Raw genomic sequence first — 25,790 nt, 5'->3', positions numbered from 1 at the left:
AGAACTGGCCTGAAAAATCAAGCCTATAGAATTGAAGTGTCAAAAGTAGATGTATAGTAACTCTTCACTGAGAGTGGTCACTATCAAAGAAAATAATAGTTAAATTCTAGAAGGAATTCTATATAACAAAGCAAACTACTTAGAAATGAACCCTTGGACAGTATTTTTCTAGCCAAAACCCACATATATTTCAAGTGAAGTCAGGTTTTTTGAAAGAGAAGAAAGAGATTCTGTCGAATAATTACATCTGGAAGTAAAATGATTTTTAGAAAACATGGCATCAAACTATTACTTAAACTATTCTATACATGTTTCATTAGATTTAAAACTCCTTTAAGGTACTTTTCAGAAACACTTAAATTTTACATGGTGAATAAACTGGGAAGTAAAGTTGGCTCAGCAAAGTAACATGAATGATTTCATATTGACATAGTATCAGAAGAAAAGAATATACCTCTCTGTTCTTTGGATTAAAGGAAACAAGATTGTTAGTTTCAGAACAGGATAACTATGGATTATTTTTGTATCTTTTTTGCACAGTTGCCACATAGTTGCAGCCAGTTAAAAAAATAGTACTTTTTATTCTACTACTAACACTTTTCTTTCCTCTTACAGCTGGGAATGGAGGAAGAAGATGTGATTGAAGTTTATCAGGAACAAACAGGGGGTCATTCAACGGTTTAGATATTCTTTTTATTTTTTTTTCTTTCCCCTTAATCCTTTTTTATTTTTAAAAATAGTTCTTTTGTAATGTGGTGTTCAAAACATAATTGAAACTGGCACCCCATCTCTTTAAAACATCTGGTAATTTGAATTCTAGTGCCCATTATTCATTATTGTTTCTTTTCATTGTGCTGATTTTTGGTGATCAAACCTCAGCCCCCTTCATATCACTCTCTCCTTTTTAAAAATTACATGTGTGCATAGAGAGCCCGCCTTTTCCAGGACTGTGCATTTGCAGGCTTGTGATAAATAAGATCAACTAATGCAAGTGTTCCTAATGACTTTCCAATTGGCCCTGACGTTCTAGCATGTGATTGCTTCACTCCTGGACTATGACTTTCAGTGGGAGATGGAAGTTTTTCGGAAAACAGAACTGTGGAAAAATGACCTTTCCTTAACTTGAAGCTACTTTTAAAATCTGAGGGTCTGGACCAAAAGAAGAGGAATATCCATTTGGAGTCAAAATGACAGAGAATAATGACTAACTCCAAAGATGGCTTCACTGAAGAGAAAGCATTTTAAGATGAAAGAAAAATCTTGTCAGAAGATCCCAGAAAAGATCTAATTTTCATTAGCAGTTAAAGTTATTCATGCAGAAGTGTATACAACAGAACACTGCTCTTTTTGACTTTATTTGTACTTTTTGGCCTGGGATATGGGTTTTAAATGGACAGTGTCTGTACCAGCTTCATTAAAATAAACAAAATATTTGTAAAAACTGTACCCATGTTTATTTTATTTTTAATTGTACAGAAAGAAAAAAAGAAAATGCTTAAAACATAAGGTTTTTTTGCATCATACTGGAAATTATTGTTCATACAATGGTACAGATTTTTTTACGGATTATGTGGTGATGATCATGACTTTGAAGCACTGAAAGTTACTGAAGTGCCTTCAGAATTAAGGATTTAATTAAGGTCACAATACCTTCTTAAATACTCACTGTTGTTTTTTAAAAAAATTTGATATTCCTGTATGGTGCATTTATATGATACAGTTACCCAATATGTTGAATAAATGGGCACGCCGGAAATTCTTAATTGATATTGATAATTTCAGTTTTTCCCTTAACAATTTTCAAAATGTTCTCTGTAGTTAAGGTTGTTTATATTTTATTTCTTTATATCATCTTTTCAACTGTAAAATTAAAATACTAAATTAGTTCCTTAATTAGAGGGCTTAACTTTTTCTTTTAACTCCTTAATGAATCACAGAATTCAGAATATATATGCACATATGTAATCCAATTTTGTATTATTCCAAGTAGAATGTCATCTAGCTACTTGAGAAGAGCAAATAAAACCTATCTCTAATGCAAACTATTATAGTTTGAATACCCTCTCAAATTTCCTGTTGAAAAATAATTGGCTTGTCTTATAAATCTTATTTTGACCATACCTGAAAAATTATTTGTATCGTACATATATAGTCTAGGTAAATTAGAACTTTTAGACCATTGTGTTAAATAGTACATAGAAATAAGGCCCATTTCCAGAAAGTCCTCATTGAGTTGCATATTTCTGTCAGGCCTGAGAAAACTGATAGGCTATTTGAGCTATCCAGAATGCGCATATATGTAGTTTGGTATCAGCTTTGTTTGCATGTCTGAAGACTTGGCATTTAGGTAGTGGAGCTTAGCTATGGGGGATACTTGATTTTAGTTTATTGGATTCTTCTAAATGCTGTGCATTCTGCTATGGTTAACTGAAAAATGTGCTTATCTGGTTAGTAGTGCTGATAAAATAGGCCTTTAACAGCAACAGTTTAATAGAATATCGATAAGATTTGGAAGGCACCTCGAATAACATTTTAGTGTAGCCACTCTACCTGGTGCTTGACTGCAACTTTTGAAATTTGTAAAAGAAGAGAGAAAATAAAATCAGGAATGGTAATTTCCCCCACCAGGATGTTTTCCTTGAGTGTTCTTTCTTCTCTTGGTTGAGTTATTTGAGATGCTCCTTTCTCATCTAAGTATTATTGAATCAATTGAATAATGTGCAAGTAGGGTCAACAAGTTTGAGAAAGACTGTGACATATTCACTACGATAGCCAGTGTTTGGGGCATTTTATTTCTATGTTACATAAAGCAAGGAGTTGAAGCATCACATTTAAGCAAGTCCAGTAACAGCAGTACAAACACAGAGCTTGACTTCTGGTTTGTGGAAGTGCAGCTCCTGTAGAAAGCACCTTATAAGCATTAGTGTGAGATTTCCAGGGAATCATCTGCAAGTATTAAGTTTTTAAATGCAGACTGAAGTATAGAGTGGGGCCAAAGGAAATTTGTGGGAAAATTTTGCTTCAGATACTGCTTGCTGTAACATCTTTTTATGTATCTTATGTATCTTAAAGGTTCTTCATCCCCTTTAATGATCATTCTGTAGTAGATATTTATTATTTTTTTTTTTACTTACTGTTATTAAAGAGATGTTAAAGATAATTTATCTAATCAAGACTCTTGATAGAGTCAGTGTGATTTTTAAAACGGGGAAATCATGCTAGTGGCTGGTTTTTCAAGGCATAGTTAGGAGCAAAACCTCAAGGCTGGTTAATTTTCAGGGCTCAAGAATACAATGTTGTCCAGTGTAACTTTCTGTGATGAAAATGTTCTGTATCTGTTGTCCAATATTGTAGCCAGTAGCCACATTCAGTTACTGATTACTTGAAATGTGACTAGTGTGACTGGAGAACTGAATGTTTTATGTTTATATAGCTACATGTGGCTATTTACTGGACAGTGGTGTGGATGGAGATCCTAGAGTGAAGTTAGCTGTACAGTGAGGTGAACCAGATGAAATGGAACTAATGGAGCTCAGTATGGAACTTCATTATAGAAGGAAGGTTCTCTTTTTCCATCACCATCTTCCAACTTTTTAGTTTTCTTCTAGTCTTAAGGTCTTGGTATTTGTAGGAAGTGGAAGTAAGAGTAGACCCATGGTCTGGAAATGTTGTGTGTCCACTGTAGGCCACTGGCTTCCTTATGGAGTTCTTGGTGGAAATGAAGATGTTTCTTCAAAGCATCTTTTTGCCTAAGAAACAATTCACACCCATGATCACAACACTTGATAAAGCATCCTAGAAAATTGTCTTTATAAGCTAGTTGAATAATTTTCACTAAGAATTTCAGTAATCATCATTAGATTTGCGATTACTGACTTGCATTTTAGTGGAAGGTCATACTGTCTTCATTCAGTAACTTTACATATGAGGTTTCAAGGATCATGATCTTCCTACTAGAAAGGTTAAAAGGAAGGGTATAACAGTTCTTAAATCTGTATTCATGAAGGGACTCTCTTGTCTTAGGGATGAAGAAACAGGCCAGAGAAGTTAAAGTATACCTGGGCCAATGTCACACAAGCGAAGATGAAATCAAGCCAGCTGGCATTAAGTTCTAACACTTGCTAGAATGAGGCTCTTTCACACCCTTCACATACCCCTTTAATTATTCTTGGTGGAGGTGAAGATGTTTCTTCAAAGCAACTTGGATTAGCGTTGCACAATAGCTCAACTTCCCCTTGTATTTCTGGCCAGTTTTCTTTGTGGAAAATTGCAACTCAGCTTTGCTTTTGGTTTCAATACTTATGAACCCAGTCCTACTGTTGTGATACGTGGAATACAACTTTGAAACTGAATGAAGACTTCCCTTAATCTATTTTGTAATTCCCATAACAGCTCAGGAACATCCAGGAGAACAACTCAAGGTAAGGTGGAAAACCCTGAAATAGAGTTATTCTGGCTTCCTTTTTTTTTTTTCTCTTGTCCCCTGAAGGGTATTTATTAGCTTAGATTCAGCTTAAGTTGTAGAAAATAAATTTCAAGGGGTAAATTGTTTACAGTTAAGATTGGAATCACATGGTTTTCTTTGCCCGACTTCTTCATGCTTCAATTGTGATGGTTCTAAACAAGGATGACTTTGTTGCTTTCACTAAGGAGGGGAAATTTATGATAATAGCCACTATGGAGGACCTGGTTTTTAAGGAGTCAATTGAAAGCACATTACTAAAGAGATTCTATTATCAGAAAGGTGTAATAATCATTGTAAGATAATAAAGGGGGAAATGCTGCTGGCCCCGATGGCTGATTCTGAGCTATTTCTACTAAAAAGGTCTATCTCTGACCTTATCTACAAGTATTCTTTGTGCCTTGTTCACTTCATTCCAGTCATGCTAACTTTTCTTTTATTCTTTCGCCATGCCAGCCTCATTCTTTTCTTTGAACTTTTTTTTTTGCACTTACTGTTTACCTCCTGGGATATTTTTCGTCTACATGTTTATGTGACTAACTCGTCATTCAGGTCCCACCCTTATATATCGCCTCTGCTAAGGTTTTGCCCTGGCCAACCTGTCTAAACTAAACCTCCCGCAATCCTATCTCTTTAAAAAGTTTTTGAATAACATTTATTGCCAACTTAAAAAACCTTTGTTTAGAGTCTGTCTCCCCACCCCCATCCCTAGAATGTAAATGCTATGGGAGAAGAGATGTCTGTCTTTCTTAATCCTGAGTTCCCAGTGTCCAGAACAGTGTTTGGCACATAACAGGTACCCAGTAAATACATACTGAGAAAGGCAGTGTTTCAGAATCAGGGGTGGGGGTGGAGTCTTTGGTCTAGTCTTGGTGCTACTCCTAGTTCACTGATAGCCCTGATCAGGGTCCTTCTGTCTCGGACTTGCTTTTCTCATCTGTGAAGCAGAGGGCTGAGCTAGATGATCTCTAAACCCCATCTAGCTTCAATGTCAGTTCTTTAAGCCATCAAAAAATTCTATCACCTTTGCAGCAGGAGAATCTCTATTTTTCAGTTCTTCCAAACCATGCTATGGGAAGTGGGAAAACTTCACGTGTCCAAAGGCAGATCAAAGCTAGTACTAGAAGCAGGCAGTCAAGTCCTTGAACAATCCCACTCTTGCAACTGTTGTTCAAATGTCAAATACCTGGCTTGATCCTGGGCTTGTTTCATGGCTTCCTCCTGAGCCAACCTTGCCGCTTCCTTTTCCTTCTGCCATCTGTCCTCTGCTTCCCGCCGAGTCTTCTCTTCTGCTTCCTGTTTCCGCCGCTGGTACTCCAGCCGTTCTTCTTCAGCCATTTCCATCAGGTGCTTTTGCTCTTCTGCTAGCTGCATTTCCAACTCCTTCAGCCTTTGCTTTTCTGCCTCTGCAGAACAGAAGAACAGGTAAGCTCAGCATTATTCAAGAAAACAACTCTCTGATCTGACTCTCAAGTCTGATTCCCAGGGACTCCCAATGAGATGTTCCATGGTTTACCTGACAGCTGGTTGCCAGATCTTCTGTGGGTATTACACTGTGTTCATTTACTAACTTAAGAGTCCTTTATCAAGTACCTACTGTGTGCAGTGCAGGGCAGGGTCTGGAGAACCTTGGTGCTTACTCAGCTGGTCTGACCACTCTACAGGGGCATCATCTGCTGAAGCACTTTCCTATTCCTCAAATATGAGGCTACAGAAAATCCATACATCACCTGAAAGGCTGCCCAGCAGCCATCCAGGTGTTTGTTTCCATCTGCTAGGGAAGCAGGCAAGGAGGAGAGCTGTGTCTCCAATTTAGGCAGCTTCTGAGCAATGCTGGAAGGGCAGTGCAAGGGGCTGGGTCCCACTCCAGGAGATGACTGGGACCACAAGAGTCATTGCTACAAACAAGTCTTATTTATTTTGAACTTCTATCTCAGCTCACTAGAGTCACACCTACTAATCACTTTGAAAAAAAAATCAGCCTACCCATTTAGAGTGCTTCACACTGAGACCTAGGATAGGAATAACTCTGGAGAGAATCAAATGAACACCCACAGGGGGATAAAAATATTTCTGTCCCAGATAGAGGGAGTTGCAGAGAGTGGAGCACCTCTCACCAGCCCTCTCAGCTTCCTCCTGCTGCTTCTTTCTCTGCAGCTCCTGACATTTCCTCCGGAACTCCTCTTGTTGCTGCCGAGCTCTCTCCTGGGCCATTTGCAACTTGAGCCACTGCCTTCTCTCCTCCTCCTCCTGCCGCTGTCGTTCTTCCTCAAGTCTCTGTTTCCTCAAGCTGAGAAAACCCATAAACAGGTAAGGGAGATGGCAGAAACACTGCAGTGTCCTTACAGGACAAGCTCTGTCTGTGGTGGAGGCTTTGCAGGCTGTAGTTCACAAACAGCATCTCATGCAGAGACTCCTTTTCCAAGGGAAGCCTGACTGAACAGCAGAAGCCAGAACACAACAGGACTGAAACTAGAAGCCTGAAAGTTTCGACAGCTCTGTGCTCTGGGAGCCGGCCTTCAGTTCCCAGATCCTCATTTTCCATTCTTATCAAATGGATTTTGAAGTTCCTGTTTCACAGGGTAGTTGGGAAGATTAAATGAGCCCAGAAGCTTATGGAAGGGCCTTGCGCAATGCAGACAGTGTGGCAAGAGGCATAACAAATGTTTGCCGGAACGGATCTCAAAGCCTTCCCAGGAAGATCCACCAACATCTGTCTGGAGTAACCCTAACGGTTTAAGACACCTTATCTATCTTTGGTCCAGACTGTTCCTGGGATAACTGAGGATAAAATGAGACATGCCGTTTCCCTTTAGGGCATGAGCCTCTGGAGAAAACTCTTTTAAAGAGTCCCTTGAACAGCAAGGAGATCAAACTAGTCAATCCTAAAGGAAATCAACCCTGAATATCATTGGAAAGACTGATGCCGAAGCTGAAGCGCCAATACTTTGGCCATGTGATGCAAAGAGTGGACTCATTGGAAAAGACCTTGATGCTGGGAAAGATTGAAGGCAGAAGGAGAAGGGGACCTCAGAGGACAAGATGGTTGGATGGCATCACTGGCTCAATGGACATGAGTTTGAGCAAGCTCTGGGAGGTGGTGAAGGGAAGCCTAGCAGTGCTGCAGTCCATGGGGTCGCAGAGTCAGACATGACTAAACGACTGAACACAACAACGATGAGCCTCAGAGCCAATGTACCCCCAGAGGAGATCAGCCCCACTTGTCTTCAGCTTCCCGTCACAGCCGTGGCCACGACCTCTGCACCCACCGGATTTCCTCCACGCGGCGCTGCTGCTCCAGCTCCAGTTCCTCCTTCATCCTCTCTGCCCTCTCCAGCTGCTCCTGCTGGAGCCGCCTCTGCTCCTCCTGCTCCCTTCTCTTCCTCTCCACCTCCAGCCGTCTCATCTCAGCCCGCTCTGCTCGAAGCCTGTCCCGGGAAGCCTTCTCTTGTTCCCTCTTGACGAGGAAGGCCTGAGGAGCCAGAGTGTTGTCTGTGAGCAGTGATCACTGGTGACCTCATCTTGGCAGCTCGCCCTCCTCCACCCCCACCACATGGCCTCTAATCAGAGATAAGGTGGTTTCCACACTCTGACCACAGTCGTACAAACTCTGCTACCACTGGCTCGGGCTCTGGGCTCTGACTGACCTGGATCCAAGTCTCTCTCTTACTTGCTTCAGAATTCAAGGGTAACAACTTAATTCGTCTAAACTGTCTTCCTCTTGGCTGGCTATTACCAGAATTAACTCAAACAGTGAAAGTGCCAACATAATGCCTGCTGTGCTGTGCTTAGTTGCTTAGTCGCCAGACTCTTTTCGACCCCATAGACTGTAGCCTACCAGGCTCCTCTGGCCATGGAATTCTCCAGGCAAGAATAGTGGAGTAGGTTGCCATGCCCTCCTCCAAGGGATCTTCTCAACCCAGGGATCAAATCCAGATCTCCCACATTGCAGGTGGATTCTTTACCATCTGAGCCTCCAGGGAAGCTCAAGAAAACTGGAGTGGGTAGCCTATCCCTTCTCCAGGGGATCTTCCTGACCCAGGAGATTCTTTACCAGCTGAGCTACCATGTCTGCTGCTGCTGCTGCTGCTAAGTCACTAAACGACTCCTAGTGACCCCATGGACTGCAGCCTACCAGGCTCCTCCATCCATGGGATGTTCTACGAAAGAGTACTGGAGTGGGTTGCCATTGCCTTCTCTGACCATGTCTGCTATATGTGTCTAATAATCACCCAAGGAGCTTTTAAAGATTACTTGAGGCCAAAGCCCCACCCGGACCAATTAAATAAGAATACTTAGGTGGGAGGCCTTGGCAGGTTTTTAAATTTTAATTAAAAATTTTTTTGTTTTTTTTGCTACTCAGCAAGGCTTGTGGGATCTTAGTTCCCTGACCAGGGATTGAACCTGGCTGGCAGTAGAAGCACAGAGTCCTAACCACTGGACTGCCAGGAAACTTCTCCTCCACCCCAACCACCTACTTAAAAATATATTATTTTTCTTGGTGGTTTTAAAAAACGTCTTGCAGTGATGCTAGTGTGAAGCCAGGGGTCAGAACCACAGGTTCGAGCTAAAGGCTCCTTTAGGGGCAGTCCTAGGTGTAGATTTGTCAGACTCCTATTTAATCTTATGCAAATCCACTTTTCCAATGAAATGTTCTCTCAGTTTCTGTGAAGAGTGTCTTAGATTTCTTGTTCTTCCTGATGCCTCCTCCTCAGTCAGAAGTATGCCTCTGAGGGGAACACTGGATGGCCACTGTCCCATGGCAGCTCTGTGTATCCAGTATGGGGTGGGTACTTCCTTATCTTATTTAGCCTTTGCAGAGGCAGTGCAGTACTGTGTACTGACAATAAATCTAGAAATTCTGAGTCTACAGCAGGCTCAGAGAAGTTCTGCCCACAGCTTAAAATTTTCATCTGCTATATAGAGTAGAATGCTGTAGCCTTGGCAGCTGGGAGAACTGAGAACCAGAAAGGAAAAAGCTTCCTGAAATCCTTTTTGGAAGACCAGGGGCTATAAAATAAATACATAATAATTAAAAATAGTGCAAGCTGGAGCTCTCCTGGAGCTCTTTTGGAGTCAAAAGATCTAAGTCTTGACTCTGCCACTTGATGGTTGCCCAACTTCTGGCAGCAAACATCTAACCCTTTTAATCTTAGCTTGTAGGTGTATGAAATGGGGTGCATCGTACCTGGGTCACGAGTGTGGCTGTAGAGATTAAATGAAATTCAGCAGAATTGTTCCTGTTTGCATGTAACTTCTGTGAGTTTAACCGTAGTGGTTTAGCTGTGGGTATGCTTGCAGTGTTCAAAGAAAAGGCAGATAGATGTGTGTGTGTAAGCTGCCTGTGGCCCAGCTTTGTGCCACAGTAAAGCAGATTGGGGATGGAGGAATTTCTACAGTGTTGGGGAGGCAAGCCGTGCATAAACTCCTGGCTTAGTCAAGAATATGTGCTTGGCTCTGAGGCCTGAATTCTCCTTTCCTTTTAACTGTGAGGCCTGTACTTCTCACAGACAAGTGCTGTGCCACCTTTCTGCTCATGAGGGGTGGGTACATGGCCTGGCAGTTCGGGAGCCTCACAGAATGTCTCATTTCAGAGGGACTTTGCCACCCTAGTGTCTTTTATCAGATCTGGCATCTTAAAGGGTCAGAAAAAACAAAGTAAAATCAATAAAATTAGGCAGTTTAATATAATCCGGGGAAGTTTTCTCCACCTCTGCAGTTGTACCAGTGAGGACAGAGATCCCTTTGGCCAGAGTGAGAATATTGAAGCCTACCTTGGAAGGGTCCTCGTGGCTTCTCTCTTCTTCAGGTTCCATGTTTCCAGGGACAGCTGCAGTCTGGGTGGGTGATGACCTTCCATCTATAGAAACTTGGCTCTCAGGAGCTTCAACTTTGGAAGAGACCCAAGGGTCCTCTACACCAGAGCCTGAGCGGAAGAAACCTCCACCTGAGCAGTCTTTGGTTTCCTTAGAGTTAATGCCATCAGGCCCACTCAGCTCCGCAGCTGTTTCCAGATTCCCCTCCTTCCGTGTCCTTTTCCCTTTGGCTCCTGGTTTTTTCCCTTTGGAAATTAGCTGTGATTTCTTTTCAGCTTTTGATTCCTTTGACTTTCCTAGGAGGGAACAATTGGGGATAGAGGCATAGCTAATAAACATGATCTCTGTATCCTTTTCAGTGACTTTAAAACTCCCATGTGCAATGGGATCATCTGTGTGCAGATACCTGAGCCCGCCCTTAGAGTCTGATTTTGTAGGAATCTGCATTTTAGCTATCACTCCAAAGATTTTGAGAAGGGTAGTCCATAGACCCAGGTGGTGCTAGTGGTAAAGAACCCGCCTGCCAATGCAGGAGACATAAGAGATGTGGGCTGAATCCCTGGGTCAGGAAGATCCCTTGGAGGAGGGCATGGCAACCCAAATCCCATGGACAGTGGGGTCTGGCCGGCTACAGTCCATAGGGTCACAAAGAGTCAGACACGATTAAGCCACTTAGCACAGCACAGCCCATAGACCACCCTTTGAGAACCTGCCTCAACTGTAATCAGCAGTCTTGCTACTAAAAGAGTTCTGATTCACCCTGACCTATGGTGGGGACAAGGCTCTCTGGAGGGAAGAAGACCTATAGGCACAGCTGGAAAATCATGCCTCAAGAGTCTAGCTTGAGGTTGCAACTTTGTAACCTGGCACAGTTTGAGCCTTCCATACTCTAGGGCTTCTTTCTCAATTCACCACTGGGGGCCACAAGTATTTCTTTTTCCAGTCCTGCCAATGCTACCAAGTTACAGGCTACAGCAATGTAAATGCAGCAAGACTTTAAAAAGCAGACCTCAAAAATAGATCTGGATAAGCAACAGAGCCCCACTATATAGCACAGGGGACTATATTCAATATCCTGTGATAAACCATAATGGAAAAGAATATTAAAAATGTCTATATTGTATAAACGGGTCACTTTGCTGTAGAGCAGAGATTGGCACAACATTGTAAGTCAACTACACTTCAATTAAAAAAAAAAATCTGGCCCAGGAGGCTGGCTATGCAGTGTCATTCGTTGCTACGGCCTTTGATTTGTTTTGAGGGTCTTCACATGGCCAGGAAGGAATGAGTGTAGGTTTCAGGTTAAAGAAAGTCCTCAGAACACAACATTGTAAATCAACTACACTCCAATAAAAGTTAATTTAAAGAGAAAGAAGGTCCTCAGAAGCATAGGCACCTGAATTCCCAGTGAGGTGCAACACAATGAACTAAGAGGAAAAATGGTAGCTGGAGTAACCATTCAGAGCATGCTGCAAACTTCTCCCTCCCAAATGCTCTCATGGCCCAATTCTCAGCTTGTGGCTTGTTTATTATTCATAGAGGCAGGGTTTGAAAGGCATGAGTTTGGAATCAAATGGCAGGTTCAGACCCTGGGTCCACCACTTTTTACTGTTCAGTGTTACTCAAATCAGCCAGCCTCTCCACATGATATAATAATGGTGCTTGCTTTAAGGATATGTGGGGATTTCATGACATCATAAATGCAGAGCTCCTAATGAGAGAGTCAATTCCTAGGCAGGTTGATAAGAAGTCTGGGGTCCCTGAGGAGGAAAAAGGGTCTGGGGCTCTCAAGGAGGAGATAGGGGCCTGGAATTCTTGAGGAGGAAATGACATATGTTTTTTTCTACATTCCTTAGTAAGGACTATATAACAATAATGTATCCTGCTTGAGGACATGTTTCTCCTTCCTGAAAAACCTTCTGACTAATCTTGTTATCTTAAAATGTATATTATGGGAGTGGGTCTAGTAAGATCTTTACAACCTTGAGACATTCGTTTGATTTATTGTAATAACTAATTTAAAAAGTATATAATTCCCTTCCTAAGACTAGCGAGTGGGGCACTCTCCACCCTCCTTCTGGTGTCTATGTCAGAAGCTTTCTTTGTCCCTTTGAGTGATCAAGCCTGGTCCCAAAGCTAAGTCTTCTTTGGAGATCAAGAATCTGACATCGTTCGCCGTAAGCTATCACTAATACACTGCGTGTTCATTTAGTAGGTGTTGGTATTATTTTTGTAATTTCCTTTCTTGTTAATTACAGGCCCCCAGGTCCCCCAGTTTCCTCTATCCCTGTCTCCCAAGATACTGACATGAAGTAAGGGCGCAACACCATCTTAGCTGTGGTCATCAAGGAGACTCAGCATAGACAGTTTGTCCCATAGGATCCATGCTGATTCTCTGTGACACCTTCCGGCTCCCATTAGGTGTCTTCTCCCGGATGGACTCTTACCAACAGCAGCCTCTGCTTCCTCACGAAGTTTTCCTTCTTTCTCCCTCTTGGGTGCCTTGGACTTATCTGTCTTGGCCCTTTTCCTGCTCTTGGCTTTTTCAATCAATTCCATCTCCTAAAGGGGAAAATTAAGGAAAGGGAACATTTTAAAGTAGAAAGCAAGGGAAAAAAAAAAATCAAAAGGAGATTATTTTGGGAATTCCCTGGCAGTCCAGTGGTTAGGACTGGACTTTCAATAGTCACTTTCACTTTGAAAGTGACTTCAGCACTTTTAATACCTGGTCAGGGAACTAAGATCCCAATAGCCAACAAATAAAAATAGAAAACAGAAGAAAAGGGAGATTATGTTGAACAAGACAGAATGGCTTAGAATGGAATTTATATGGGTTCCAGATGAAGCAAATGAATTAGACAGAGTGTGGAGCCAGAGGGGAGATCCTAAGATTCAGCCTTTGATATAATTTCAGGTATAATTTCATAGAAGAAAAGAGAAATAGAACGTGCTTGATGATCTGCCCCCCCTTTTTAAATAATTACAAAAATTTTTTTTTATTTAGTTATATCTTTTTGGCTGTGCTGGGTCTTTTTGCTGCAAAGGCGTTTCTCTAGTTGCAGAGAGTGGGCTTCTCGTGGGTGGCTTCTCTGGTTGCAGAGCTGGGCTTCAGAGTGCAGGCTTCAGTAGTTGCAGTGCTCGGGCTTAGTTGCCCTGTGACATGGGGGATCTTCCTGAACTGGGATCCAACCCATGTCCCCTGCATTGGCAGGAGGATTCTTAACCACTGGATCACCAGGGAAATCCTGTCCCCTTTTTTGATGCTAAACCATCATCTACAAGAGCTGGATCAAAGTGAAGCAGTTTTCACCTTTGACAGATTGCTATCGCCACAATTAATGATTAACTAGTTTAAATCAAAGCCAGCTGTATTCACTGTTGCATCATTTGCTAGCTTTTGGGAAACTTCAAGCATATGACCATGGCTATGTCAGTTTTCACCTTTCCCCAAGGATTGGGACAATATAGTGTTTCTTTCTAACGGGATGGCACAGTCAGGCCATGACTACCCCCCTTAATACCTATAATATTGTGACAAAATAAGAAATATATGTTTGGTCTTTGTCCTTTTTCTGGCACAGAGCTCCTAAAACCCTTGCACAAACGTACCTCAGAGATAGTGTGGGTTTGGTTGTAGACCACCCCAACAGTGTGAATATGGGAAATAAAGCACATCACATGAATATTTTGTTTCTCAGGGCATATGAAAATTATGTTTACTTATGTAGTCTATTAAAGTGTGCAGTAGCATTATGTCTAAAAAAACAGTGCGCATACCTGAATTTGAAAATGCTATATTGCAAAAAAACTGTTAACTATTATCTGAGCCTTCAACAAATTGTAATCTCTTTTTTTCTTTTTTTGCCGTGTCACAAGGCATGTGGGATCTTAGGTCCCCTACCAGGGATTGAACCTGGGCTGCAGCAGTAAAAGTGTTAAGTCCTAGCCACTGAACAACCAGGGAATTCCCCACAAATGTTCTTAATGGCATCTAGGATGGTGAATACTTTTCAGAAGGTTCTCAATTGACTTTACCCAGATCCATCCAAGGAATCACTAACTGTGGCAGCTATAGTCTTAAGAAGTGTATTTGTTAAAAAATAAGAATTGAAAGTCAAAATGACTCCTTGATATGTGGGCTGCAGAATGTTGTGTTAGCAGGCATGAAAACAACCCTAATTTTGTCCATCTCCATTAGAGCTCTTGGCTGGCCTAGCTGATTGTCAATGAGCAGTAATATTTTGAAAGGGATCTTTTTTTTTTTTCTGAGCAGTAGGTCTCAGTGGGCTTAAAATACTCAGTAAAACACGTTGCTAACAGATAAGCTGTCATCCAGGCTTTGTTGTTCTACATACAGAACACAGGCAGAATAGATTTAGCATAAATCTTAAGGGCCCTAGGATTTTTGGAATGGTAAATGAGCACGGGCTTCAACTTCAAGTCACAAGCTGCATTAGCCCCTAACATGATGTCAGCCTGTCCTTTGAAGCTTTGATGCCAGGCATTGATGTGTCTCCAGCTCTGAAAGTCCAAGATGGCATCTTCTTTCAACATAAGGCTGTTCATCAACATTGAAGATCTGTTGTTTAGAGTAGCCACCTTCATTATCTTAGAGCTTCTGGATAACTTGCGGCTTCACCTTCATGCCTTAAACCTTATGAACCAACATTTGCTCACTTCAAATTCATCTTCTGCAGCTTCTTCACCTCTCTGAGCCTTCACAGAATTGAAGAAAGTTAAGACCTTGCTCTGGTTTAGGCTTTGGCTTATGAGAATGTTGTGGTTGGTTTGATCTTCCATCCAGACCACTTAAACCTTCTCCATATCAGCAATAAGCCCGTTTTATTTTCTTATCATTCATGTATTCACTGGAGTAGCACTTTTAATTTCCTTCAAGAACTTTTCCTTTGCAGTCACAACTTAGCTAACCATTTGGTGCAAGAGGCCAAGCTTTTTGGCCCCTCTCAGCTTTCCACGTGGCTTCCTCATTAACCATTTCTAGCTTTTGATATAAATTGAGAAACATGAGTTGTTGTTCGCTGTTGTGAGACACAGGAGACGTTTCCTTTTACATGAACACTTAGAGGCTCCTGCAGGGTTATCAACTGGCCTGATTTCAATGTTGTCGTGTCTCGGGGAATGGGGGTGGGGGAGAGGCTTGAGGAAAGGAACAGAGGGAATGGCTGGTTGGTGGAGCAGTCAGAACACACACATTTATTGATTAAATTGACCATCTCATATGGGTATGGTTCATGATACCCCAAAACAATTACAATGGTAACATCAAATATCACTTACTGATCACACTTTAGCATCAATATCAGTAACAGATACACAGATGATACCACCCTTATGGCAGAAAATGAAGAACTAAAGAGCTTCTTGATGAAAGTGAAAGAGGAGAGTGAAAAATTTGGCTTAAAACTCAACATTCATAAAACTGAGATCATGGCATCCAGTCCCATCACTTAATGGCAAATAGATGGGGAAACAGTGGAGACAGTGGCTGACTTTATTTTTTTGGGGCTCCAGAATCACTGCAGATGGTGACCACAGCCATGAAATTAAAAGACACTTGCTCCTTGGAAGAAAAGCTATGACCAACCTAGACAGCATATTGAAAAGTAGAGACATTGCTTTGCCAACAAAGGTCTGTTTAGTCAAAGCTATGGTTTTTCCGGTAGTCATTTTGGATGTGAGAGTTGGACCATAAAGAAAGCTGAGTGCCAAAGGATTGATGCTTTTGAACTGTGGTGTTAGAGAAGACTCTTGAGAGTCCCTTGGACTGCAAGGAGATCCAACCAGTCCATCCTAAAGGAAATCAGTCCTGAATATCATTGGAAGGGCTGATGCTGAAGCTGAAGCTCCAATTCTTTGGCCACCTGTTACGAAGAACTGACTCATTGGAAAAGACTGTGATGCTGGGAAAGATTGAAGGCAGAAGGAGAATGGGATGACAGAGGGTGAAATAGTTGGATGGCATCAGTGACTCGATGTACATGAGTATGAGCAAGCCCCAAGAGTTGGTGATGGACAGGGAGGCCTGGCGTGCTGCATGCAGTCCATGGGGTCGCAAAGAGTTGGACACGACTGAACTGAACTGATCACATCACCAAAACAAATACAATAATAATGAAAAAGCTTGAAATGTTTCAAGATGTTCAAAATGTGACACAGAGACATGAAATGAGCAAATGCTGTTCGAAAAAATGGTGCTGATAGACTTGCTTGAACTTTCAATATGTAAAATCACATTATCTGTGAAGCCAATAAAGTGAAGCACAATAAAATGAGAGACATGCCTGTAACTTCTGGAGCATAAACATGAAAGGATTGTCTTTTGTTATTCATTAACAAGCCCCTTTCAACAGCACCTGAGATTATGTTAATACCATTATTTTGGAAAGCCCCTAAAAAGGGGCACTGGTTACCAGGAGAACCAATCATGTGATCAGAACATTGGACTTTTCAGCCCCCTGCCCCTCCCACTACCTTAGAGGAGGGGAGAAGGGTTAGAAGTTGCATTAATCACCATTTGCCAGTGACTTAATCAATTCTGCTTGTGTAACAAAGCCCCCATAAAAGCTCTAACCAAATGTGTTCAGACTGCTCCAGGGCTGGTGAACACATCTGTGTGGTAGGAGGGTGGCACATCCCAAACTCCAAGGGGACAGGAGCACCTGTGCTTGGGACCCGTCAGGGCCTTGCCCTGTGTGTCTCTTCCTTGCTGTTCACGTGGACAGTGAGTCCCCTGCATATGAACCTTCAAGTTGTGAACTTCCAAAGATGTGGACATGCATTTGCATGTCCCATCACATAAGTTAGTTCACGTGTCTGGTGTACATTGTCACATGCATGCGTCCTCTACAAGTGGTTGTGCTTTTGTGTACTTTACAATTTGATAGAGTAGTACAGTATCTTTACTGCAAGACCAGGATGTTCACCCAATGCCAGCCCTTGTACGCCAGCACTGTTCTACTCTACTTTTCAAGTGTTAGTCGCTCAGTTGTGTCTGACTCTTTGGGACACCATGGACTGTAGCCCGCCAGGCTCCTCTCTGTCCTTGGGATTCTCCAGGGAAGAATACTGGAGTGGGTTGTCATTCCCTTCTCCAGGGGATCTTCCTGACCCAGGGATTGAACCCAGGTCTCAAGCACTGCCGGCCAATTTTAGGGAAGAATAAAAATGTTTTGTTTCTGTATTTGTTATGAATTCTTTGTGTGAAAGGGCTTCCCTGGTGGCTCAGATGGTAAAGTGTCTGCCTGCAGTGCAGGAGATCTGGGTTTGATCCCTGGGTTGGGGAGATCTCCTGGAGAAGGAAATGGCAACCCACTCCAGTACTCTTGCCTGGAAAATTCCATGGACTGAGCAGCCTGGTAGGCTACAGTCCATGGGGTTGCAAAGAATCGGACACAACTGAGCGACTTCACTTTACTTTATTTGTGTGAAAAGTATTACAAACCTATTGCAGTATAGTACTATATAGCTGACTGTGGTAGCTGGGTACCTAGGCTAACTTTATTGGACTTAATGAACAAATTGAACTTATGAACATGCTGTTAAACTCATTGAATGTAGGGGACTTACTGTATCCTTTAAAATATCTTTTGTAATAAATCAGTAGTAGTAAGTAAATGTTTCCTGAGCTATTCTAGCAAATTACTGAAACTGAGGATGGGTTGTAGGAACCCCCTATTTATAGCTTTTTGATCAGAAGTACAGGTGACGACCTGAGACTTGGTGGCTGAAGTGGAACAGGCATGTGGGACTGAGCCCTTAACCTGTGGGGTCTGTGCTAATTCCTGGTAGTTAGCGTCAGAGTAGAATTGTAGGTCACCTGGTTGGTCTCCAGAGAGCTGAAGAATTGGTTGATGTGGGAAAAGCCTTCACACATTTGATGTCGGAAATGATATGAAAGTGTAGGAAAACTAAGCTTCCTTCTAGTACCTTTGTAGAAATTAGAAAAGGGTACCCCCTGCTTCAGAAAGATGCAACCCATTACTGGGATGCAGGGCATAGTGAGTGAACCACAGAGTGGATTTGAGCTCTCACTGCCCCCTTTGCAGTTGGCCTTGTCTAGTAAGCAGTCTATACAACTGGACATGGCAACTGTGATGGGAGCACCTTCCAGGTAGGGTTTTGGACCAAGCGCCTACCTAGGTGTTTACACTCACGTTACTGATGTTGTTTGATGTCTTCTGGTTGAACAGCCTTGGCTCAGTCTTCCCTTCTTTTCCTCTTGGAAGAAAAGATGTGTCTATAGGATCCAGCCCTTCTGGTGAGTCAGGCCCATGTCCTGAAAGTCCTCTGTGCCGATGGTGTACATTATAATCTTTGCTCCTTTGGAAAAAAGTAAAACAGCAGAACCAAACTAAAGAAAAACTCTGGTGTACACACCACTATATGTAGAATAAACAAGAGAATTTGCTGTATAGAACAGGGAACTCTAGACGATACCTTGTTATAGCCTACAATGGAAAAGAACCAGAAAAAAAAAAAGTTATGTATAATTGAATCACTTTGCTGTTCACCTGAAACTGGATCACAGCCTTGTCGTGGCGAAGGGGCCAGCATAACTCAATGAAGCTATGAGCCATGCCATGCAGGGCCACCAAAGACAGAGCAGTCATAGTGGAGCTTCTGACAAAATGTGGTCCACAGGAGGAGGAAATGGCAACCCACTCCAGTATTCTTGCCTAGAGAACCTCATGAACAGTTTGAAAAGGCAAAAGATATGACACCAAGATAAGACCTCCTCCCATATGCTTTGGGGGATAGCAGAGGGCAATTACTAATAGCTCCAGAAAGAATGAAGCGGCCGGGCCAAAGCAGGAACAGTCCTAAGCTGTGGATGTGTCTAGTGTTGTAAAGGACAATATTGCATAGAAGCCTGGAATGTTAGGTCTGTGAATCAAGGTAAACTGGACGTGGTCAAGCAGCAGATGGTAAGACTGATCATCGACATCTTAGGACTCAGTGAACTAAAATGGACGGGAATGGGTGAATTTAATTCAGATGACCATTATATCTAGTACTATGGGCAAAAATGCCTTAGAAGAAATAGCCTTCATAGACAACAAAAGAGTTCAAAATGCAGTACTTGGGTACAACCTCAAAAGTGACAGAATGAGCTTGGGTCGTTTCTAAGCAAACCATTCAACATCATCGTAAATGATGACCATACTTCAATTACAAAGAAAAAGAAAACCTCTAGTGAGCAAGAAAGAGGGGAAAATGAACAAACGCTGACTGAACCACTGTGCTCTGCCAGGCACTGCACTGTGGCGGGCATTTTACACACGTGGTCAGCCCTCTTTCTCTCAACACATCCCTGAATAAAGGAGATTAGAAAGTCTGGCCTTCACTTTTGGGGTTGTCTCAGGCTGAAGTTTCTTTTATCTGTGGCTTAGTTGAAGAAAAAGTGACCTTTAAGAAAGAGTGTCATCAGAACATGAACCTACCTATATATCCATTTTTTACACCCTCTGAATTCTATTCTTGATCAAATTCAGCCACCAAAGTTCACTGCTGTATGACTATGATCCTGTGTAGAACCGCTGTCACGGACCATTTGCCTGGAGGGCAGCTGACTTACGTTCTCCAGGTAAAAATGTCACCACGACAGAGCCACATGGATTCAGTGACGGCTGCTGCAGCAGCTACTGTTGTGCCAGGCCTGGTCCTGAAGATTTTATTTTTTAGCTAAATCAGTATTATATTTACTGTGCTGGGCTAGTACAGAGCCTTACTATAGAAACTTGAGAAATACTTGTCGAATGAGGTAAATGGAATTTCCTATAAATAAATGAGTCTTTAAGTCATTCAATGTCACTCTATAAAAACCCATAGAAATATCCTTTAGAATTTAGTGGTAGGAAAACCTTTATTTCCCCTGAGGAATAAGCATGCTGCAAACAAGAACCACAAAACCTGATTGAGTTGCTCCTTTCTGGCTTTTTTTGCTTTCACATTCAGTCTGAAAGTCTGAAGTTTTCTATTTTTCAGTTTTCTCTTTTTTTTGAAAGTCTGAACTTTAGTCACTTATTGGAGATTGTTGATGTTGTTTTTTCTTTTCCTCCAGATTAAAATATATATATATATTTTTATATTATCTAGTTTTTTTTTTTGGTGGATAGGCTGGGGTGGGGGGTGTGCGTTATTATAAGCAGTTTAAATCCATTTGGAGAAGATGAAATACAAAAGTTAAAAAGTGGAATTCTTCAGATAGCTGCCTCACCACCCAAGTGCTCGTCCTTCTTTATTCCTAGGGAACGCCCAGCCTTTTTTTGACCCAGGAGGGAATCGTTCTACCACAAGGCAGGTGAGGGCAGATTCGCCAATCACTGAGGCTCATGGGAGGTCACAGGAGGCTGTCGTTCCAGCTGCTACTGCCAGACAAGGCTTAGGTCAGGTGACAGCCTGACTGGCTGAGCTGCTGGCTGATGAGCTCATAGTTAGCACATAGTCAGCACGTAGGAAGCACTTAATACATGTTAGCAATTTATTAGTATTAATGGTATTACTGATTTTACCCAGGGCTGAGTGAATGCTAAGAGGAGAAACCAAGGTTGAGTTGACAGACCTCTACTTTCTGGGCACGGCCGCAGAGCTCCGATGTGGAAAAACGGAGAAAGTGGCTTCCACACGGTTCAGAGTTCAACTTTGCTTCTCACCCACCCAGCCAAAGAACAGGTTTAAAAGTGGGAAACACATCACAATATAATCCTTCCCCCAAATCTTTGTTTCTTAGCCAGTAATTTGATTCTGGTTGCCAGAGCCTGTGGTTGGTTAGCTGAGAGTCTTCACGTGGCTTAGAAAAAAACAGAAATGAAGTTCATTAAAAGCAAAGAAAAACAAAAGTTGAGAAGTCCATGTTAGGACGGCTTTGAATACTTACGCCTTTTGGACAGTATCTGCCTCAGGGGTCTGCATGTGCTTGGCCAGGGAAGCACAAAGAGGGTCAAGGGTCATATTCCTCTGCACTGGGTCTGCGAAGACAAAAAGCATCCTGAATCAGCAAAGGACAGCAGGCTGTGATCCCAGACACGAGAATACATCTACCTGGTGAGCAGTCAACAGCATGCCAATTAGAACAATAGGGTATGTTATACCTAGGAAATTCGCAAATGCTGCAGAAACTAGAGCTGACACATGGCAAGTGATATTAAAATCAGTAAGCCCCATTGGGAAAGCGATGTGACAGTACATATCAAGATCTAGAAAAACGTTTTTGTCTTTGATCAGGAATCTCACTCCTGGGTATTATCATAAGGAAAAAATTTAAAAGAAGAAACAAGCTTTTTGTACAAAGTTGTTCATTACATGATCAATAATAAAAAATTAGAAACAGCCAAACAATGGGAAATTTGCAATGCATTATTTTGACATTTAAAATTATGGTTGAAAAGATAAATCAGTAGTATGGAAAATACGATATAACGACAAGTAAAAAATAGTAAACTATAGAATTGTGTATTAAAGCTCTATAAAATATGTGTGTAGATGAATAAGAGCTGGAAGAGAAAACAGAAAGAGGAAATAATATGTTAACGGGGTTTATGTGTGTTTAAATTTTTTCTTAAAACCCCAGCGTGGTTATAACCTTGAAAAGAAAATTGATGAAAAAACTGTTATATTTTGAGGAAGGTTTATGCAGGCTACACAGCTATTGCTGGGTTCTCTGAAGACCGTACTGGGTAGTTTCTAGAATGAGAAGAGTCTCCAGACTGACTTCATATTAGACTAGGATACTTTTTATTTTAGTTACTTTAAACAATTTTTAATTATGAAAGATATATTTCATTGAAGAAAATAGGAAAACACAAGTATAAATAAGAACCCTCCCCATCAACACGTAATTATTAGAATGACTAAAAAGCCTGACTATACTGAGAATTAACAAAGATCCAGAGGAACTGGAATGTTCATTCACTGTTGGTTAAAATATAAAATGGTACAACCACTTAGGAAAACTGACCGTATCCTGAAAAATTAAATATTAAATATACCATATCATCCAGCCATTATACTTCTAGGTATTTTACTCAAAAAGGATGAAAGCATATGTCCACATAAGTACTTATACACAAATGGTCATAGCAACTTTATTTGCAATAGTCAAAAACTTGCGACAACCGACATACCCATCAACACGTGAATGGATAAAATGCTAGTATACACATACAATGCAAGACTGCTCAGTAGCAAATAGAAAGGAAGTTTTGATACACTCAACAATATGGATGAATCTCAAAAGAATTATGTGGAGTAAAAGCAACCAAAGAACGGTATGTATGGTATGCTTCCATTTAGTAAATTCTAGAAAGTGAAAACCAGTCTATAGTGACAGAAAGCAGATTGGTTTGGAAATGAGAGAGACTGGTGTTAGAGACCGGAGGCAGAAGAATCGTTTGGAAAAGATGAAATGTTTTGTCTTGATTGTGGTGAGTTTCACGAGTATAGATATGTATCAGAACTTACCTAGTAGATCTTGAGTTCTCATCACAAGAAAAAAAAGTAACTGTGTGTGCTGACTGATGTTAACTGTGGTAACCATTTTGCAATATATATCACATCATAGTGTGGTACCTCTTAAACTAATTACAATGTTATATGTCAATTATATCTCCAGAAAACTAGAAGCTGCCCCTTCAAATCATAGCAATATTTAATGTTTCTATAGAAGAAAATTGATGGTAGAATAATTTTATATTCTACTAAATAATTATACATAATTAAAATCTAAGGAAAAGTGAAGTTGATTGCATTAAAATCTTTATAGAAAAATAGCAATATTTAACACTTAAAGATAATTTATCTAATTGTACAATTTAAATAGGTATAATTTATTATAAGGCTGTTTAAAAAGCTTAACAAAGTTAAGTTATATGGCCACCTCATGCAAAGAGTTGACTCATTGGAAAAGACTCTGATGCTGGGAGGGATTGGGGGCAGGAGGAGAAGGGGACGACAGAGGATGAGATGGCTGGATGGCATCACTGACTCGATGGACGTGAGTTTGGGTGAACTCCGGGAGTTGGTGATGGATAGGGAGGCCTGGCGTGCTGTGGTTCATGGGGTCGCAAAGAGTTGGACACGACTGAGCAACTGAACTGAACTGAACTGAAGATATATTAATACAAATAAAGTGTTTAAAACAGTGCTGGCACCTGCTAAAAACAAGACCCCCCAAAAAAATTAACCCACCACTACAACAACAAAACCCCCAAAACCCAAAAAACCCTGACTCATGGTCAAGGTTTTACGTATGTAGCTGTACTTACATACAACTACAGCAAATATTTTGGTGTATATACTCTCATGCATATACAGTAAATATATACTCATATTTTAATAAGTTAATGAAATAATACATATAATTCAAATCAACTTTTATGTTATTAGACTCTCCTATATCATTAAATATCCTAAAAATGATTTTAATACCAGCATGGCATTTCATCATATGGATACCTTAACTGACTTAACCAAACATGTAGCTATTAAAATTCAAGTTGTTTTGAATTTTTATAACTAAAATGTACTTTATATAACATATGCTTATAAGGAATGTTTCTGTTTACCAAAGGACTTAATTCTTTGTCGACATCTATTACGATTGAAGAATGTACAGTCTTAAGGGTAAAATGTCTATTGCTGAATTGCTTCCCAGAAAATTTGTACCAATTTACATGCCAAAGAAATCATCATTCATTCCTTCATTTATCCCATGTTTATTAAATACCTGCTACATGATGGTCATTATATTAGGTGCTGGGAATATAGTGGTGAGTAGGATGGATACACACCCTGGTCTCAGGAAGCTTAAATTTTAGTCAGGAAGATGGATACTAGCACAAAGTAAAACAAAAGAAAAATGAAATAATTTAAAAAGTTAAAAAAAAAACTTTTTGAAACAAAGACTCTAATATTCAATCCCTTCTCTCTTTGAGCAGTAGATTCTTGCATGAATTAATTGATTTTTCCTCAATTTTGTTTATTTAAAGATATCATAACTTCAAAGAGCCCCTTGATGAAAGTGAAAAAGGAGAGTGAAAAAGTTGGTTTAAAACTCAACATTCAGAAAACTAAGATCATGGCATCCGGTCCCATCACTTCATGGCAAATAGATGGGGAAACAATGGAAACAGTGAGAGACTGTATTGTTTTGGGCTCCAAAATCACTGCAGATGATGACTGTATCCATTAAATTAGAAGTTGCTTGCTCCTTGGAAGAAAAGCTATGATCAACAGACAGCATATTAAAAAGCAGAGACGTTATTACTTTGCCAACAAAGGTCCATGTAGTCAAAGCAATGGTTTCTTCAGTAGTCATGTATGGATGTGAGAGTTTGACCATAAAGAAAGCTGAGCGCTGAAGAATTGATGCTTTTGAACTGTGGTGTTGGAGAAGACTCTTGAGAGTCCCTTGGACTGCAAGGAGATCCAACCAGTCCATCCTAAAGGAAATCAGTCCTGAATATTCACTGGAAGGACTGATGCTGAAGCTGAAACTCCAATAGTTTGGCTACCTGATATGAAGAACTGACTCATTGGAAAAGACGCTGATGCTGGGAAAGATTGAAGGCAGGGGGAGAAGGGGACAAAAGAGGATGAGATGGTTGGATGGCATCACTGAAGCTTTAGTTGGTGATGGACAGGGAAGCTTGGTGTGCTGCAGTCCATGGGGCTGCAAAGAGTCAGACACAACTGAGCAACTGAACTGGTAACTTCAAAAAAAGATTTGAAAAGAAAAAATGTACCTGTTATCCCACCAGCATTATTCCCTTAATACTAGTAATAATTTACTCATTTTTCAGTGTTCAGTGGTGTCTGCACTGCCATGCAGAGGAACTTGGGTTCCTTTCTGCTATTCCCAAATGTTAAGGATGGCATCTACTGTCTCATACATCAACCTCCAGACTTTGGAGTGTGGACAAAATTGTCAGTGTATGAGGTTGCTGAGGAAACTGGAAAGGTTGATTGGCTTGGTACCCGGAATTTATTTTGTCTTGGATAACATGTAAATATTAATAGAGAGTTGGAACTGATTTAAGTATTTTTGTGATTAAGAGGAATTCTGTGAAGGTTTCTTTCCCTAATTTGCGGGCTTAATAAAATCTGTCTGATGGAACGGATTTCACTGCTCTTCACCACTGTTTTGAAATTTGGGACAAAGCACTATATGACCAGCAGAGGGCGCGTTTGTATTGACCAAAAGCTGAGGGTTTACAACTAGTGTGATTTCACGGTTTTGATTAGAATTGATATCCTGTCGCTGGGAAGTGGACCATAGAAGAGTGTTTTGTTGTTTCTCTAGTAAAACAACCTTATATTTAGGAAGTATTGGAATAAACCAAGTCAGTATTTGACTAATAGCCTACAATTTTCAGTTCAGTTCAGTCGCTCAGTTGTGTCCGACTCTGCGACCCCATGATTCGCAGCACACCAGGCCTCCCTGTCCATCACCAACTCCTGGAGTTCACTCAAACTCACGTCCATCGAGTCGGTGC

At 41.0% G+C, this 25,790-nt stretch overlaps 2 protein-coding genes across 3 annotated transcripts in view; one reads left to right on the top strand and one right to left on the bottom strand.

The window, feature by feature from the left end:
* The window catches only part of SUMO1 (small ubiquitin-like modifier 1), a 28,646-nt gene extending 27,200 nt beyond the window's left edge, over positions 1–1,446 (top strand). The window contains exon 5 of the mRNA XM_010860983.1: positions 616–1,446. Within this exon, the coding sequence (XP_010859285.1) occupies positions 616–684 (69 nt within the window). The 3' untranslated portion in view covers positions 685–1,446. The remainder of the gene's footprint in view (positions 1–615) is intronic.
* Positions 1,447–1,541: 95 nt separating this feature from the next.
* The window catches only part of KIAA2012 (KIAA2012 ortholog), a 128,569-nt gene continuing 104,320 nt past the window's right edge, over positions 1,542–25,790 (bottom strand). Inside the window, exons 16-23 of one of the 2 annotated variants that reach the window (XM_010860985.1) lie at positions 21,176–21,266; positions 18,453–18,618; positions 12,726–12,840; positions 10,237–10,574; positions 7,732–7,934; positions 6,580–6,752; positions 5,649–5,868; positions 1,542–3,749 (exon numbers count right to left, since the gene is read on the bottom strand). In XM_010860985.1, coding sequence (XP_010859287.1) covers positions 3,611–3,749; positions 5,649–5,868; positions 6,580–6,752; positions 7,732–7,934; positions 10,237–10,574; positions 12,726–12,840; positions 18,453–18,618; positions 21,176–21,266 — 1,445 coding nt within the window. In that variant the 3' untranslated portion in view covers positions 1,542–3,610. The remainder of the gene's footprint in view (positions 3,750–5,648; positions 5,869–6,579; positions 6,753–7,731; positions 7,935–10,236; positions 10,575–12,725; positions 12,841–18,452; positions 18,619–21,175; positions 21,267–25,790) is intronic. The other variant, XM_010860984.1, reaches the window with a different exon arrangement.

The sequence above is a fragment of the Bison bison genome, unplaced genomic scaffold (assembly GCF_000754665.1).
Source record: "Bison bison bison isolate TAMUID 2011002044 unplaced genomic scaffold, Bison_UMD1.0 scf7180017864471, whole genome shotgun sequence".
Lineage (NCBI taxonomy): Eukaryota > Metazoa > Chordata > Mammalia > Artiodactyla > Bovidae > Bison > Bison bison.
This window is presented reverse-complemented; position numbering and strand designations above follow the sequence as displayed.